This window comes from Volvox carteri (genome assembly GCF_000143455.1).
Source record: "Volvox carteri f. nagariensis unplaced genomic scaffold VOLCAscaffold_8, whole genome shotgun sequence".
Classification (NCBI taxonomy): domain Eukaryota; kingdom Viridiplantae; phylum Chlorophyta; class Chlorophyceae; order Chlamydomonadales; family Volvocaceae; genus Volvox; species Volvox carteri.
Window position 1 is genome coordinate 998365 of NW_003307551.1, and position 17693 is coordinate 1016057.

At 55.0% G+C, this 17693-nt stretch overlaps 3 protein-coding genes across 3 annotated transcripts; all 3 read right to left on the bottom strand.

Moving 5' to 3' along the window:
• Nucleotides 1-2191: 2191 nt before the first annotated feature.
• Nucleotides 2192-5735, bottom strand: eef1 (eukaryotic translation elongation factor 1 alpha 2). The gene is made up of 7 exons (XM_002947987.1): nucleotides 5671-5735; nucleotides 5415-5459; nucleotides 4997-5241; nucleotides 4741-4856; nucleotides 4276-4524; nucleotides 3840-4187; nucleotides 2192-3713 (listed from the first exon to the last, which is right to left on the bottom strand). Exons 2-7 carry the CDS (start codon nucleotides 5447-5449, stop codon nucleotides 3315-3317), a joined length of 1392 nt encoding a protein of 463 aa, XP_002948033.1. The 5' UTR covers nucleotides 5450-5459; nucleotides 5671-5735; the 3' UTR covers nucleotides 2192-3314.
• Nucleotides 5736-7505: 1770 nt separating this feature from the next.
• Nucleotides 7506-13491, bottom strand: alk3 (serine/threonine protein kinase). The gene is made up of 9 exons (XM_002947988.1): nucleotides 13306-13491; nucleotides 12605-12811; nucleotides 12458-12520; nucleotides 11740-12107; nucleotides 11020-11478; nucleotides 10349-10624; nucleotides 9559-9916; nucleotides 9213-9495; nucleotides 7506-9062 (listed from the first exon to the last, which is right to left on the bottom strand). The coding sequence occupies exons 2-9, from the start codon at nucleotides 12654-12656 to the stop codon at nucleotides 8555-8557; spliced, it is 2367 nt and encodes a 788-aa protein (XP_002948034.1). The 5' UTR covers nucleotides 12657-12811; nucleotides 13306-13491; the 3' UTR covers nucleotides 7506-8554.
• A 2851-nt stretch (nucleotides 13492-16342) lies between these two features.
• On the bottom strand, nucleotides 16343-16771 carry VOLCADRAFT_57739 (uncharacterized protein; the record flags this gene model as incomplete). The annotated part of the gene is made up of 1 exon (XM_002947989.1): nucleotides 16343-16771. One exon carries the CDS (start codon nucleotides 16769-16771, stop codon nucleotides 16343-16345), a length of 429 nt encoding a protein of 142 aa, XP_002948035.1.
• Nucleotides 16772-17693: the final 922 nt, after the last annotated feature.

A 17693-nucleotide genomic window follows, 5' to 3' on the forward strand; every position in this document is an offset into this window, starting at 1 on the left:
CGCCCCGACTTGGGAGCCCGCACCGAGATTGATACAGTTGAGAATGGCACAGACACGGGCCTCCTGCACCTCATCGAAGGAGGCTGAGGCATTATAAAGGCGATCGAAGTAGTCCGTCCACTCCGACACGTCTTCCACATTGCATCTGGACGCTGGCTTACCGTTCAGACGTTGCCATAGGGTCTTCGCATCCCGTTTGCATGTAGCTATGAATAACTCCAAGGCTCGCAGCCGGTGATCCCGTCGCGCGTTACGCTTAGCACGATTAAACTGACGACGTAACTCTTGAAAACTCGTATGCCCCATAGCCGGGGCAGCACACCCCCACTTCATCACATCAGACCGATACTGCAACATGGCCTGCTTAGCCGCAGCACACTCATCATTCCACCACGCCGCCTTGCCGTTAAAAACCGGCCCGGGCCTGAAGGCATCACCGAAGCAACCCAGCAAAATCCGTTCGATAGTGTCCACCGCCTGGGTGACACCAATCTGGCCAGCACGCAGGGAATCCACAACCGCCCGGACACCAACCACAGGGGGGGCCTCCGGGTTGTAGAACATGTCTGTGTACCTGTGCGCCTCAGAGACAAGAAACGTCGGCTTGGGTTTACGCGTGGGTGGCCGGTCCGGCCTCCAAACCGACGCGAGGTGAAGGGACACGGGGTTATGATCACTCAAGCGGCGTTCTTCACGGTAAAAAGATTGCTGTGGCAGGACACGGAAGGAACGCACGCACGGGTACAAAGAAGGGGACGCAAGCACAAGGTCAATCATGCTGCCTCCCCCCCGGCTGGACTCGTATGTGAGCCTGCCCTCAGTGTCACCCGGTGCCCGCCCATTGAGAATGACAACTTCTGAAACCCGGCACAACTCGAGCAGTTTACGTCCAAACGCATTATGCTCCTGATCTAGCGACCGGCGGGGCACACCCAGCAGTGCTCTGTATGCCTCGCCGTCCACAAAAGGGCACCCGACCTCCTCTCCTAAATCGTCAAGATAGTCTAGGTCCGGGATGTCGGAGAGGTGGTTGGGCAGCCCCCCCACGCGCGCGTTCCAATCCCCCAGAAGCAGGATCCTCTCACCCGACTGGCGGAGGGCGCCCACGACGGTGGCCAGATGATCAAACACTTCGTCCGCTGCTTGTCCGTCAGACTCGTGTGCCCTCAGGGACGCGTGGTGTACTACCGACGCCCTGGGGGAGACGTAGCATGCACCCACCAGGGTGCTATCCTGACCTGTTTGCTTGCTGCCCAAACGCAACCAAATAGACTCGCAGCCCGCAATATCCGTGTCAACCCTCAACAAAGTGACATCCCGGGCAATCGCGTCCCGGATATAAACAGACACACCCCCGTGCAGCCGGCCCGTCTGGGGCCCGGCTCCGCCTCTACAGGCTCGCTCAGCTACATGCAGTTGAAACCCTGGCAGGGCCAGGGCCTTGGCCGGCTTCCCGGCCTGCGCCGAACAGTGTGTTTCCGTAAATACTAGCACATCGTGGTCCTGGGCAATGCGGAGGAAAGATGGGTCGGTGAGCTTAGCTACCGACAAACCCCACACGTTCCAAAGCAAGACCCTGATGTCTTTAGATAATGAGTCACAATCGTAGCGTTGGTGGCTATGTTTTTTTGGGCGGGGCCCCAGCGCGAAGCGCCCAGGGGGGCCCCGACCTGTAGGATTGCCCATGTCCGTGTGTGTGTGTGCGTGTGTGTAACGGACCAAACATAATATCTCGGCAGGCGGCTGGCAGAGGTTAAGGCCTGACTTCTGCTCCCAGTTGACCCAGTCGACCCGGGTTCAAATCCGCCTGCCGGCTCCTCGGGTGTTTGAGGGGTGATGAAATGGGAGGTGGCCCCCCATCTTATGGACGGTGTAGGACGTGATAATATCAACTTGCGAGCTGACCAGGAACTAAGTTGATGCGCCGTTGATCCGCTAGATTTGGTTGGATGCTGGTGGTGAGTTGCCGAACTCAACGAATACATTCTGAAGTCGGATGGGGTGACGGATTAGGGTGCCCCTCTAGCAGGGGAGAGCAGGGACTGCCCCGGGAAAGGGGGCCGCTGGCGAAGTTAACCACCCTGTAACAACATACATAATATCTCGCCCGGCTGATACGCGTTATAGGTACTATATAGCATTCTCTATCGCAAGGTATCTCGCCTGTAGCCAACAAAAATCGTATGAGCACAAACAACTTTGGCTGCCTCAATTGACCGAGGCCAAAGTCACATCAACGCCTCTCGGGCTAAATTTCATCTCAAAAAGGTGCCGTGTATCTAATCATTGATTTCCGAGATGATAGCGTATGATAACTTGAACACCCAGCTTGTGTTACCATTTGCCCGCACGGGCATTCCGACTTGCCACCAGCAGGCCGACAAATTTGCTTACATTTCTCTAAGAAATACGCAAGCTGCTCATTTACTTTAGCCAATGCTCGGGGCCTCCGGAGACTTGCGGTGTGCCTCGATGAAGCCCGCGGCTGTGGGGCGGATTGCTGAGGCCGCTGGCGCTTCGGGGATAAACATCAGACAGCACCGAAATTCACCCAGCTTTCGTTACCATTTGCCCGCACGGACATTCCGACTTGCGGTCTGCCGCACTGTCCATGCGGCATGCACCCGGGATGGATGCGATTCGTGTGGAGCCCGGAGGCGGTGCTGACGATTCCGCCGGTGCAAGCTCTCACACCATCAGCACTGCTGCAACAAAGCACATCTCCCACCGCGTTGACACTACCCATCAATTGTCGCGCGTGCCGCGCTAGCTACCGGCCTGTACGGATGCAGGGGGGGCCCGCCCTTTTTACGGCTTCGAGGAAGCCGACACCCAACTTGTCGTATCTTAAGCACCAGTTGTTGCGAAGGTACTAATTGCAAATGTACACCATGATTTCCCGTTTAAGCCTAGGACATTTTTTTACACAAATCCCAGTTCGGTGCGCTTACAAATCAGTTGTAGATAGGACTTCTGCAGAATGCTGGATGCGACGTGTAATGTTCCCCTGGATCAAACTGCAGTGTAGCATCTGCAAGCAAACTACGATGGGAAGAACGTTGATGTACGACAAACGTAAACACCTCAACCGCCAAATCCAATCGTTTTCCGTACCATCGTCTACGACACCAATGACACCCGCACGCGCAGGATACACGACTCGATGCAAAAGTCAACACCTTGCCTGAAATCTGATTAGGATACTTCGAGACCACCCAGGCAACATCCTCCGGCCCTGAAATTTCTACGGCGCTCAACTTGACAGGACCGCCTGCCAAAAGCATTGCCGGCGGATACCGTGTGAGGGCAGGGATCTACTTGTGGGTTACGGACACCACCTTGCCAAGCATGACTGCGGTGTTGCCATCCAGGAAGGCAATGCGGGACAGACCCTCGCAGTTCTTGAAGGAATCAACAATTAGAGGCTGGGTTGGCTCGAAGACCACCTCAGCCATCTCGTTCGCCTTCAGGCCGACAGGCGACTCCATCTTCTTGCCACCAGTCTCCTTGCCCACCTTCCAGTTAATGTTGGACATGCGGCAGGCCGAGCGACCGCAACGCACGAAGCCGATGGGAGAGTAACCCTTCTTGACCTCGCCGGGAATATCCAGGGTCTGGATCTGAGCAGTGAAATCCTTCACAATCTTCAAGGTGCTGTCCGACTTCAGGATCATCACGTCGCCAGTGCGGGGCATGTTGCCCTTGTCCAGACCCTAGCGCAGTTAGGGTGAAGATAGGACAAGTCATTGGTCTGGTGACCCATGGAGAGTTCTTGATGGCCTACATATCCTCAAATACTGCAAACAAGCTCATTCTTACAATCAAGTGAGCTCACGCACCTTAATGTTCATGCCGACGTTGTCACCTGGGCCAGCCTTGTCTACACGCTTGTGGTGCATCTCCACAGTGAACACCTTGCCGGTGCAGGGGTTAGCAGCGGTGTGCGTCGGGAGGAAAATGACCTCATCACCGGGCTTGACGACACCCTGCTCCACGCGGCCAGCCAGCACATCACCCACACCCTTGATCTTGTAAGCGCCGGAGATGGGCAGGCGCAGAGGCGCGTCCACCTTGCGCTCCGGAACAACGACGAAGGCGTTCAGCGCGTCGAGCAGAGTGTGCACCGCGACCTTCTCACCCGAGAGGTTCACAACCGTCTGACCAGTGTACCAGGGCATGTTTGCCGACTGCGCGACACCAAGTACGATCAAAAGGTCAATGGGCAGCAGGCTATGAGCGGAAAGGAGCAACCCAGGACAGTACGCAGGGGCTCACCTTAGCAATCAGATTGTCGCCGAGCCAGCCCGAGATGGGCAGGATGGGCACGGACTTATTCACGAAGTCCTCCTTCCAGCCAACGCGGACAAGCATGTGCTTCATCTCGTTGGCAATCTCATCATAGCGCTCCTTCTTGTAACCAGCGGTATCGGAGTCCATCTTGTTCACACCCACAATCAGCTGCTTCACACCCAGCAGGTTGATGAGACGGGCGTGCTGGCGAGTCTGGCCCTGGATCTCACCGGCCTGTGCCAGAGGTTAATCGAGATACATGTAATCAATGGATTTGTAGACAACTACAATTTATGTGTCTTGGGTTCAACCATAGCAATGCGCATGGGGATCCGGCTAACCCCACCAAAAGCCGTACAGCCATGTCGACGGCTTGATGAAAGTACTTAAGAATCCCATTAGCAAACAAAACACACTTCCTTTAGGGTGAGAATACATCAATGTACGCACCTTGTGGTCACCCTTCTGGATGGCAGTAGTGAAGTTACCATCAGCAGGCACCATCAGCAGGCACACATCAGCCTGGGCAGCACCCGAAATCATGTTCTTGATGAAGTCGCGGTGACCTGGCGGCAAGGGCAACAATATATACCATGAAGGACCGTTGCAGACTGGTCGAGGCCCGGCGGCAACCCCCCTCCTCGAAATCAGTCCACCTCTGCTATCGTCCAGATGCCCCTGAAGGAATGACCCCTTTTTTCCTCACCCGGGGCGTCAATAATGGTGTAGTGCCACTTCTCCGTGAAGAACTCCTTAGTGGTGCATGCAATCGTCACACCGCGCTCACGCTCCTCCTTGGCGCGATCCATATAGAAAGCGAAGGCGAACGAGGACTTGCCCAGAGCAGCGGCCTCCTCCTTCAGCTTCTCCAGCTCACGCTCAGGGATACCGCCGAGCTCGAACAGCAGGCGGCCAGTCGTGGTCGACTTGCCAGAGTCGACATGGCCGCAACTGCATAACCCGCGACAGCCAACGTTTAGTGGACAAAACTAACATTCGGATCGATCGATCGCGTAATATCTACAAAACTTTTGAAGCAACAGGCAAATAACTAGAGACATTTTGCAACCAAAATTGTTAGATTCCTCTGAGCATCCAGGAGCAGTTAAGGCACAGGTACTCACATAACGATGGAGAGATGCACCTTGCCCTCAGACATCTTTGCGCTCCTGGGGATAGGGAAGATAGGAGGACCAAAGCTCACGAATACTGCCAGCACTCAACAGGTCGGCGTCAGACATCGTGGCGGCCATGTTTTGTTAAGAAGCCGTTGTAACCGAGCTGCCAAGAAATAAGCTGCTGAGCGCACTTTTGAAACGCTAAGGAAGGATTTGCTGTCCGAGACACTGAAGCCGCCATGCCGCCCAACCAATTCCTCACCTTTGTAAAAGCAGAGAAAACGGGTTACGAAAAGAAGACGGGTTGCTACCCGTTACTGCAACTCGTGGAAAGAGGATGGTTTGGGGTTCCCCTCCGAATTTCTTGCCGCTTCGGTGGTACGGCTCGTACGAAATATCGTCAACTGTCGTTTACTCTTCTTCTTTCAATTTAAATAGCTCTGAACACACAGGATTTCCTTGGTTGGACACAGCATGACTGTAAGTTCTATTGATCAGCACTAAGCTCCCTATATGTCTATTGTACAAGCAGTAGAGATTTGGTTATTGTGTCAACAACCAATTAAGCTCTCCATCAGCGTGCAAGGTGCTCGAAAATGAAACTCGGGATTGAGGGAGCACAATGCCGGCCAAAGATTGTAAGGCTGTCCACGCAAATGTTGTGGGTTTTGGAACCTCTACCCGGTAGCCGGGCCAGCATGGGCAATGCTCGTGCAGGTGCAAGGCGCAAGGACAAAGGGGCAGAAGACAAGTCCAAGGAGAAGGGTAATGGGAAATCCTATGGGAAGATACCAGGACAAAATTGCAGCTATATGGTAGGAAATGCTTATCACTAGCGCAGGCAGCCTGAGCTGGCCTGAGAACTAAACGCACGCGGTTCGTACAACGCCGCCTGCCCTCACCGCTCATCTTCGATCGAGGACGAGGAATTCGGAGACCTCCCCTCTGCCGTCCTTTTCTACGATTGAGCGTACCAACTGAGGTGTTATGTCCGGTGATGTTACTACGTACCACATGGAGTTCACGGGGTTGCCACGCGCTTTAGTGATGACTATAATTTAATGGCGAACTTTGCGGCCGTAGTCTCCCGCCCTCTGCCCGAGACAATACTGAGCGCCGCCAGGCACCGGTTCCGGGCGTTGCGTACATGCCGTTTCCACCAGCCACTGGAGGGTTCGGGCTCCTTCCTATTACGTAGCACGTATGCGCTCGTCATGCCTGCTTGGCAATTAGAGGTATTATCGGTATGTGTGGGATGTTCAACGCCTCTCCCTTTTGGACTCAAATTCTCCTTTGCTATCATGTGTCATGTCCACCTGGCGGCCCACCCGCTTTGCTTGCTTACTGTTAGGGGAGACATGCGCCAGGGCACTTGTATCACATTCCTTGGAAGGCCAGTATCGGGAGATTACCCGGCGTTGACACGTCTCATAACAGTAGACCTGCCTGCCTCAACCTGTCCTTGTAGATTCACATTTCGCCCTTAGGGCGTGGTGTTGTCCCATCCCACTTTGCGGAAACCCCTTGTTGGACGGGCAGGGCAATCCGTTGGATGTGCAATTTCAGGACCTCCGAAATGTGCGTGGATTTTATACTGTGGATGTTGCAGTGAGCTGCTTTGATGCTATGTCCTCAGTGTAGAATCTTTTGTGCTCAGTTGGTTTGCAGGGCCCAACACACACAATGTATAGACCAATATCGTACAATTGTTGTAACGCGGGAATCTACTGCTGGATGTGCCCCGTTGAAATACCTATTAACCCTATATTGTACGACGTAATCGAAGGCCTATATAGCATATAGCTCATGAATATAGTTGCGATGACAGTGGCTAGTTCAAACCCTTTCCTTCCTGGCAAGCATCACCCTGGCAGCATTCCACCCCTGAATACGTGTCTCGCGAGGAAGACCCACAAGTAGGCTTGGCAAGACTGAAGGCAAGAACCCCATGCAGTTAGAATCCGACCTGGTGGCGTTTATTTGCGTCCATCGCTTAACCTTGACTGGCTTGTCGGTCTGGGACTTGGGGGCCCAAAAGACCCATCGGGTCAATAAGGCCACTCCATGCTCTACGTAAGGAAACATTATTCTGTGAAATAGGAAGCAAAAAGATTACAACGGAAGAGACATCCCTTATTAATTCTTCAATAGTTCCATGTAGTCGGTACAACAAAAAGCAAAGAGCACACCACCATGAAGAGGAAGAAGGCATACAGTGAAAAGAAAAGAGAGAGATTTACTAGCAACGGCTATTATATTATAACTAAAAGACTGACTGGGTTGGCTACACGCAGCAGGGCTGATTTGGCCGATCTGCTGAAGTAAACGAAGTTTAATTGGGTGACAAAAGAGTTCCTCATAACAGCAACCAAGAGAAGGTCCTGCATAAAACACAGTTCTATGCGCTACGAAATGCTGTGCTAGGGGTGCGGCCCACAACGGGTCAGCAGGCGCACGAGCTTCCCATGTGCAGCGCACCAGTAGGCTATTAATACCCCTTTCCCCATTCCTGGGTACTCCTCCACTACCTTCGCTCCCTTAACCTAGCCCGCTCTCGAGGTCAGCTTCTGCGAGATCCGTCAACAGAGCGCACGCTGGGCGAATCAGCTCCAGGCGGCCTGCTCGCTCAAACAATCAATCAGTCAGGGGGTCATCTAAATATGGGTCGCCAAACAATAGTCCAACATTCTTAGATTTACCGACGGCTTCGTGCGCAGTCCCACCTTGGCAACAGTCGACACGGCGGGAGGGAGCAGCAACGGCACGCAAAAGAGCCCCCTTCCACCTCCGAACCGAACCAACGCGTCCGAGCCCCAAACCATTGGGAGCGCAGAGAGTCGCCTTCATGCATGCACCCCTTTACGAATGCGGATTTCAACGTCCTTATTATAACTTGTCTGGGAACTTAACTTGCTTCTGGAAAAGCATACATGTCTTGGTCGACTGGTCGAGAGCCACGTCAACTTTGGTCACTGAACTTGTCGCAAACGGGAATCCTTGTTTCCCATGATCCGCCTCTCTGCTTGCTTGCTTCCTTCGAGCACCACTAAGAAAAACTGGCCCTGGAAAAGCCCTCACCATCCTTATCCATATCATCCATTCACAATGCTCTTCTGTAACGCGAGCCAACCTAACCTCGGCCCAGGCTACTGTACGTCACCCCTGCCATTACGTAAGCCATGCCACGTCATCCACTGCGACAGCAAGCCCACCATCAGCCGCTCCGCCGTCATTCCATTGGGGGACAACAGCCCCGGCGGGCCAGCAAAGCCCCCCTGCTGTTGCTGTTGCTGCTGTTGCTGTTGCTGCGGACCCGAACAGCCAACACCGTTAATCCCTTGGACCCCGCCGAATCCCCCACCGCCGCCAACGCGCAAAAACGGTAGGGCGCGTGGCGACAGCGACGGAAACGATGTGGCCTTGCTCAGAGCCAGCCGCTGAGTCGAAGCCATTGTCGGCAAGACAGCAACAGAAGGCGGCGCCTGGGCTGGAGTTTGGGCCAAAGCACAGCTGCGGAGCGCAAAGAGCCTCCGCCCAATCTCTACCCCGTCCACATGGCCCTGATACCGGGCCATCCAGGACTGGGGCACCTCCTCGCAAAACACCTCTACTCGTGTACGATCCAAGCCCTGGCGCATCAGGTCTCGGCCCTCCCTGGACAGCACCCATGAGCCGGCCGCAGAAGAGCCACCGCCATCGCGGCCGGCAGCGGCGCCGGTCGTCAGGTCCGCCACATCCCGCGCCAAGAGCCCCTCCAGGCACGAACAAGGGTTGCGCCTCTGCGCGCCAGGGCAAGCCCGTCACATTTGCATAGACGCATTCGAGCTGCCGTGCGAGAAGCGCGAGTTGAGCTCCGTGCTTTCACTGCTCGATTTCATGACGAGAGGCGACTGTGGAGAGGGCGGTGCGTGGTGCGTGTGATGGTGCATCTTGGCTACGTCCACGGTGGCCATACCGCTGCCGACGAGCGACCCTAGGGTGGGGTAGCCCGACGAGGCCGCCGATGGCGCCGGCGCGGGTGGCCGCAGCGGCGTGACAGGGCCGCTGCCAGGACTCTGCAATGCCGGCGGTTGCTGGAGTGTTGCGCCTGCAGGCGGTGCTGGGCGGCGAGGCGTGGCAGCGGAAGGCGACGGCAGTGGCGAGCCTGAACTGGCCATGCTGCGCATGCTGCGCCTAGCTGAGAAGCGCGCAATCCATGGATGATGAAGCATCTCGAGTATGGTGGGGCGCTCGTTGGCGTGCTTGGACAAGGCCGACGATATGAAGGCGCGGGCCTCATCAGACATGCCAGCTGGGAAGGCAGGCATCGAGTGTACGATGCGGTCCTCAGTCGAGGTGCGCGACTGGTCAAAGAAGGGAGGGAAGCCAACGAGCAGCTCGTAGGTCAGGACACCCACAGCCCAGGCGTCGACGCGGGCTGAGTAGTGCAGACGGTCGTTCTCCTTGTTTTCTTCAGGGCGCGACTTGAAGGGGCAACGGAGGACTTCAGGAGCCATGTAATCCAAGGTCTGAAAGGGGAGGAAAAGGAATGGAGACAAAACGGTCGTTTTAGTCTTGGAAAAAGTGCCTGTTCAGGTGAGGTGGTAACGATGTTAGGCCGGAGCCGCGCAAATAAGAATTCCTGAAAATATTTCTGGCAAAACAGTATAATTGTATGATTGTTCACTTGTGATATTCCATTGTCCGTATAAAAGAAACTTATAGCTCAGGCAGGACGACGTCTGCAATGCAAATGCGACATGCGAGTTGCCTAATTAGATCCGTCTAGATGCCAGCTGCCCGTGCGGATGCACAGCGTCATCTTCATTGATGTTCGTTGGTATGTATCTATATAGCTATAATCCAGTGTCCAGTTCTCGAGCGATGACTCTAAAGGCCATGGAAACGGTGCCGGCCCGCTGTCAGGCCCGCCTATCCACTCGCTGCGAAACCCCACTTACCCCGGCGCGGGTGACGGCGCGCTCTTCCCGCAGGTCAATGGCCAGGCCAAAGTCTCCGAGCTTAAGGCACATGGCCTTGTTGAACAAGATGTTTTCGGGCTTAATATCGCGGTGGATGATGGCGCGGCTGTGCAGGTACTGCAGCACACGAAGGAAGGGCTCCAAAACCAACTGTACGGCCAGGCGCTCCGTCAAGCGGCCGCCGTACTTGTGTAGCAGCGTGAACAGGTCCGAGCCGTCTGCATACTCTTGGACCAGAATGACCTTATCACCCTCCTGCGAGCAGTGAAGACAGCATGGCATGGGTTTAATAAGCTGGGAACACATACAGGCATACAGGCCGCGGATGGAGGGGACTAATAAATCAAATTCTATGCGACGGTAGTGAGTTGCAACGCCCTTAAGGCCCATTAAATGTCCAGCAGCTATAAATGCAGAGGCGATATAGCTGCATTGCCCGTAGCAAAACAATCAAGCGGGGCAAACATCAACAACTCATTGACGGTTTGAAAACAGTCCAAATGCACCACTACCCAGAAGGGAAATCAGCGAGGCACCAAAGCAGGCAGTAGACCTTTACCGCAAGCGCACAAATCTCCACCTCGTCACCCACTTCCGCCAAACCCCCTACTACTCCCTCCCGTGCGCTGACCCATGGCAGCCTTACGCACCTGGAACGCAGCGTACAGGTGCACGATATTCTCGTGACACAGGCTCGAGTGCACCCGAACCTCCCTGTAAATTTGGTACTTGTACAGGTCGCACACCGACATGAGGTGGTAAATCTTGAGCACCACCACTTCGCCCGACGCACGGCAAACCGCCTTATAAACCGTGCTGGCGTAGCCTGTGTACAGCTTATCGCCCAACGCATAGTCTGAAAGGCGCCACTGCGACCGCTGCATGCGGGGCGGCAAGTTGGGCGAAACCACCAGCGGAATGGTGGGTCCGTGGTGAGGGTTGGCGAGCGGGTCCGCGGGCATGGGCTGTAGCGGTCGCCCTGACTGCGGCAGCTGGCAGAAGCGGGCCGCCTCCAGCAAGCGATCCAGGTTGGAGGCATAGGCATGGGAGTTGAGTGGGGCACCGGCCTGGTGGCCCGCTGAGAGAGGCGCTGACTGCTGCTGCTGCTGCTGGGCTTGCGTGCCGGCGTGTTGATGGGCATGGAGGGGAAGCTGCTGGTGATGACTGTGGGAAAGGGGGTGGGCCTGCTGCCCGTGGACGTGGGAATGGGCGTGGCCAACCAGGCCCGAATGATGGGACATGGGGGCGGCGGGGGCGCCAACAGAACGACTCGATTGGATCGACATCGCAGAGACGGACGAGCTGCTCGAGAGGGTGCTATCGTTCGAAATTTTGCTGCGCTTGCCAGCGGCAGCTGCGGTGGTGCTGACAGGCGCAGGCTCCGGCGCTGCTGGAGATCCCGCCTCCGAGATCTTCATCTTGTTCACGTACTCTGTGAGGCCGCTGTTGTAGCTCATAGCGCGTGACATGTTCTGAGCATCCACAGCCGCGCAGCCGTCCGTGGCGCAGACCTGCACCGCCGCTGCATTATTGAGGGCGGCGGCGGCCTTAGAGAAGGCTGACACGGCCGGCGGGGCGGCGGGTGACTTGGGCTGTTGCGCGTGGTGGTGCGCCGCGGGGCTGTTGGCTGCGCTGCTGCTGGTGGAGGAGCCCAGCAGCAGAGGGCTGATCATGTCCATAAACTTCTTTGGCACAGACGCCGATGCCGGCGCAGAAGGCTTGGGTGAAAGCTTCTTGGCTGCAAGTAAGTCGGGCGGGGTCCGCGGTTTGCGAATCCCGAGTCCGTTACATGCCGAGGAAACGATAATGCCGCAGGAGGAAACGATAATGCCGCAGGATTTTACAATGTTATTGAATGGTGTGAATACTTATGCTAAAGGTGCAAAACTGGTTTGCCCAAATGCAACTGCATCGGCTCCAGACGTCTCATGCACCTGGTATTCGACTCCTGTTCACAAGATACCAAAATTACTTTTATTTGTTCCAAAAAAATGTATTTGTAATGGCAAGAGGTGAAAGTGATGCCCGTATTCTGTGTGAGAGCAGCACTCTAGCCGAAGGCCGACAACACGGCAACCGCTTGCTCACCTTCGTCCTTGCTACCCAAGAGCCCCTTCAGGAAGCCCTGCTTATCCTGCTTTTCGGCAGAATCTGCAAGGCAATAAAGCCAATGTATTTTTAAAGGTTGCGTTGCAACGGGACATTGCAGTGCACAGCACGCACGCCGCGACTCACCGACGTATGTCATGTCCCCTCTTGCGCCATTGTAGTATCCAGGCAAATCCATGTTGGGTTTCGGGACTGAAAACAGGATTACAAGGGCTCAGTGTCCCTCGGCTTTTGCTTAACTTGGCGCCGTCGTGGTAAGCCCGGAGAGGCGACGAATGCCAATTTAGCTAAGAGATCTTGAGAAAGACAGGTCCTAAGGCTGAGTTGCTCAACCTGCGAAAAGTTGTGAATGGAATAGTTTTAGGCCGGGGTTACTTGAAAACGGCCCGTCCGGTAGCGATAGTTGTATCCAAAATACGGCTTTGTGCCAAAGCAATACGTGGACAAAAACATGTGTGCGATACATTTGCAACGCATCAATTTCATCCTCAATGGACATATGGAGTTACGACGGGCCACATTGTGTGTCCGCGCCATCACGACATAAACCAAGCCAGCTCGCGATGTTTGACTCCATAACAGGTGTTGTATTACAGCTAAGAATGTGCAGAGCTATTCGACATGATGGCATGTAAATCGCAAGAGACCCAATGGACCTGGCCCATGCACGATCGACGCAGTTGAGTGCAGGGTGACAGCAACAGCAACATAACCGAATTAAATGCAAAACATGATGTTTCATCGACTTCATCTCACGAGGATGTGGGTGCACTGAACCGCCCTCGCCGACCCAGAACGGCAGCATCACAGAACCACCCCGTTCGAACCTGCAAGGAACGCCGACCCTGCCGCTCGAGGATGCTGCTCGGCTTGGTTGAGCTTCTCACTTGCTACTTTAGTGACACCGAAGACTATGGGGACTAAAGTAGCAAAGCCCAGACAGCAATAAGTTGCGACACGGGAATCTTGTGAGGTTATTGTTGATGAGGCTGAGGGTCACAGGGGAAGACTTACTATCAAAACTTAGGTGGCGTGATATGCGGGTGTGACCCGCTCGGCTTATTTGCGGGGCGATAGGGCACAGCCGTACGGTTCGGAGGCGGGCGCGCTACTTCTGAGTTCCTAACTCCTTGCGCACAGATGGGCAGGAGGTTATGGTACCCATAAGGTGACTTTATTGAATGATTTTAGGCGGGTCTGAGCTATTGTGAGGTGGGCGAGTGCTCGTTGACAGGTGGGACCCTTGGAGGAGGGCTCTCAAACGTTGACGTGGCTGATGTATATCCATCTGGGACACATAACAATAATAACAGCTACAAATTTTTGTTGCTTTGAGGTTTCCAATGGCAATAAATAAGACCCGAAGAGAGTGCGGCATCGACCAGTTTCCGCTGCCTCGGATGCCTCGATGCAATAATTGCATAGAAAAAATTACACTTGAAACAAAACACAAAAGCATAGCTTGAAGGACGCAGCAAACCGGTGTCGATAAGCCTTCCCTCTCGGAAAAGTTCGTTGGGACGCGCCCACCTCGCAGCCGCTGTTTGGCCCCAACCCTTGAACACGTGTGAAGGTCCTGAATCCTACGCTCACATAGGTACAGCTACCTATAACACATGCATCGCGTGGTGTCCTCCTCCACTGCAGAAAAGAGTGACCGACAAGAGAGGGCACATTCGCCTTTTTTCGAGTGGAGCAGTACTCAAATATCAATTTTACAGAGCCTCGGTGCATGATGCATGATGCTCAATTTCGTACCGCTGTTGTGGCGCAAAACACTACCAATTCGCAGTCGAGCCTCCCATCTGCCTCCACCTAGGGAAGTTCAGGGCTCTTAAAACAGTACAAGAAATGAACTGGATGCACCGAGGGCAGAAATGCAACGCTCCAGCCAAAGCGTAATCCTCCAGAACGTGTCGAACTGTTTGACCGGCCAGCATCCCGACAAACAGACAGGTCCGACAGTTGATATTCACAGCTCACGGCAAGCCGCTTTGCTGTGCTGGCGACGGCGACTGCGGCTATCGTCTATAACGCAATAGATACGTGCAACTTTGGACGGTTGAGTTAAAGTTTTCGACGTTGACAGGCAGTGCCTCCTGCGCGGCAAGATGCGCTGCGAAGCTGGGCGGCTTTACTGCTCCGAGACCCGTCCCTCCTGGCCGTCTATCCAGTCGCGCCCTTTCTCCCATAACCTCATCCGCAGCCACTGCTAGCAATTGTAGCGGCTTTACAAACTCCCCCTACCCTTATTGTTGGATAGCAACATGAAATCCACTCAGACGCACGTCGCGAGCTTCGCTTTGCGCCTAGGGACCCTCCGCCCCCAGTTTCCATGAGTGCAATACACAAAGGAAACCAGCTCTGAGTGTTTTAGGGAAAAAATGTATCCCCAAGCTCCGGTCCTTGGGGAAGAAACTTCAGCGGCCATGTGACTGTCAACGCATTCGATCCGTGTCCTCTTATCGCCATTCCCCAGTCGGGAGGCCCTGGCCCCGGCCCTGGCGGAACAGTGGGCATCTAGCGTATATTCGCCTCCGCTGTAGTGGCCCCGGAAGGGCGACCACCAGGCTATCCACACACACAACCGCCCCACGATCGCTGAAGGAAAAGAAATAATAAAAAACCAAAGTTAGTCGCACCACTGCGCTGTATAAATCACCCCTCCCTAAACCAAAAAGCGCCCTAACGACGGACGGCCCACGTAACCAACAAACTTCACTTCGACCTAGGCAACCTAAGCCGACAAGCTACAGACCAGGCACGCCGGCAATCCGGCAACACTCTCCCGCCACTCACATACCCGGGGCCTGACCTGATCTGACGTGATGTGGTGGCGGCCATACGTCGTGTCCTTCTCCGTCGCTCACACTCAGCTGCCATATAGCCTGTGCATCTAGTCGTCCCACTGCGCACACTTCAGTGCAACTATCGGGCCCCCCGGCGGGGCCTAACACACTCAGTGCAAGCAGCCCTGTAGCAACTCTCGTCTTGCCCAGGACACAAGTACACGGCCGGCCTAAGGTGGACGGCAGCCACAGCTCCGGTACACCTGTCCCAGTCAGGCACCGCCACTTAATGAACCAAGGCTACCGCAGGCAAGGCGATGGCCAATCTCCCCTACCCTGCCCACCCGCCCTAGCTCTAGCCAGCCATTTCATGGGCAGTCATCTCCGAGGGAAAACAGATTCCTTCGGGATCCCTTACCCAGGTCTACCCCCCATTCCGCCTCCACAACCCACACAGCCACATGCTCACGTCGTCGCATATGCCGGAGTCAGTCGTCGGCTGCCATTCCGCCATTCAGCCGCCATTTCATCCATCCACTGCAAACTGAGCCGCACCAGCGACGAAGCGGCCAAAACGAAGCGGGAGAACTTCATTAGCCATAGGCTCTCCATTTCTTCACAAGTCATGCTTACAAGTACTAGTAGGTCACCTCCTCCTCACGCAGCAAGACCCATTTTCGTCAGGGCCCCCTCAGTCCCAACACACATCGCTCGCGCTATTTCTCTCTGCGGACTCACATCACACATCGCCGGAGGTATCTCCGTCGGAGGCTACTTGGGAGGGCATGAGGGGTGACCCGCATAGCCATCAGCTGGCTAGCTAGCTGCTTGGCTGCTCGGAGGCCTAACCGACCACCACCAGGCACCATCAGGCGCAATCCCCCGACTGCGGCCATCCACACGACACGACACGACACAACTCGACGAGATGCGGGCGACGGGGCGATGCTGCTGGCGGAGAGATGGAGTCGAAGAGGTGGAAACCCAGCCAGCCGCCTACGTTACAGGCCAGTAGCACCTAGCCAGCTAAGAACTAACAACTAACCAACCACCAAGCCGTACTGCAATGATGTCATCAGTCCTGGTTGCCTGTGGGGCCCACGTAGCGAGCCTTAATCAGGTCCTCTAGCATTTGGTTCACAAGCCATCGCCCCGTGGGCTGTACGTCTAGACGGTTGTGGTCCCGGACGTACTTGCCGCCCCGAAGTTTATATTGCAGTACAACGGTTGTCACGACGTAGCTGGCGCCCTCCACGTCGATTTCCTCGCCGCATTGCGTGTTGGGCGGCAGCGCGTAGATGCCGAGTGAGCGTGGTGGCGGTGTCACCACCCGCACCTCGTACAGCCCGGGCTGCCTGGCCTTCTTGCCGCCGCTGCCGGGCAGCAGCCCGCGCTTGTTGGGATGCTTGCCGGGGGCTCCGTCTGGCGATGAGGGAGCCGGGCTTGCCTTGGAGCACTGAAAGGAGACGTGCAGGGCGGGGAATGCAGAGCTGTAAAGAGGCATGCGTGTTGCGATGTGTCGAGGCACAAGCACCTGCAAGGAATCGGGACGGCTGGAAAGCCACGATATGTGATTATAAACAACAGCCATAGGCCCGACGGGCAGCCAAGGATTCCCTGTTAGATGGAGAGCGTGCGAGCGTTTGGGCCTATCGGCCCCTTGTCCAATAATGATAACGACTACACACTGCCGATAGAGGCAATCGTAGCCGCTGAGCTGATGTGTAACCATAGTGGGCTCCCAGTGCCCCAAAGTATACCACTCACCTGAACCACGAGCGAGCGGTTGGTCCGTAAGCTAATACGTGGGACGCTGCGTGACGCCTTAAATGTCGTTTCACCAACGAAATTTTGATGCATTGCGGTTGCCATCATTCACACGTCTACGAACGCTGTTAAACAAGTGGCTGTGGGGACAAAGTCAGTCTATCCAACGTCGCACCGGCACAGTTATTAAAGAACGTCAAGTTATTAAATATAGCTGCTATGTTGATCGGCTTGCTTTGCAGATACCGGCAAGCCTTGCAAAGGGTTTGGCTACTGCTTTGTGTCCTCGTGCAAGCTGGTAGCCTGCTAAACGCATAGACAACAGCAGCAATAACCATGGAGCCCCATCAGAAAATATCTTGGGTGATTGAAGCATGCGGCAAACGATTCTGGTAAGCCCGTTGGCACGACAAGGTGCATGATGTAGTCTCTTATTCTAGCAAGCCATACTGCTCATGGTAGTGGCTTCATATAACCTTAAACAAATGCGAAGTTGTTTGCGGTCATTGCTTTGCGTTCTGTGGTTTGTGCTGCTGCTCACAAGTGCAGCACGCGACATATACTCCAAATCGGCAGTCGTGTCCCTCCTAGAAGACGATCCCCTTGTGAAAATAGCCAGTAAGTCATTACGCATTAGGGAACCATGGAGCTGGAGCGTT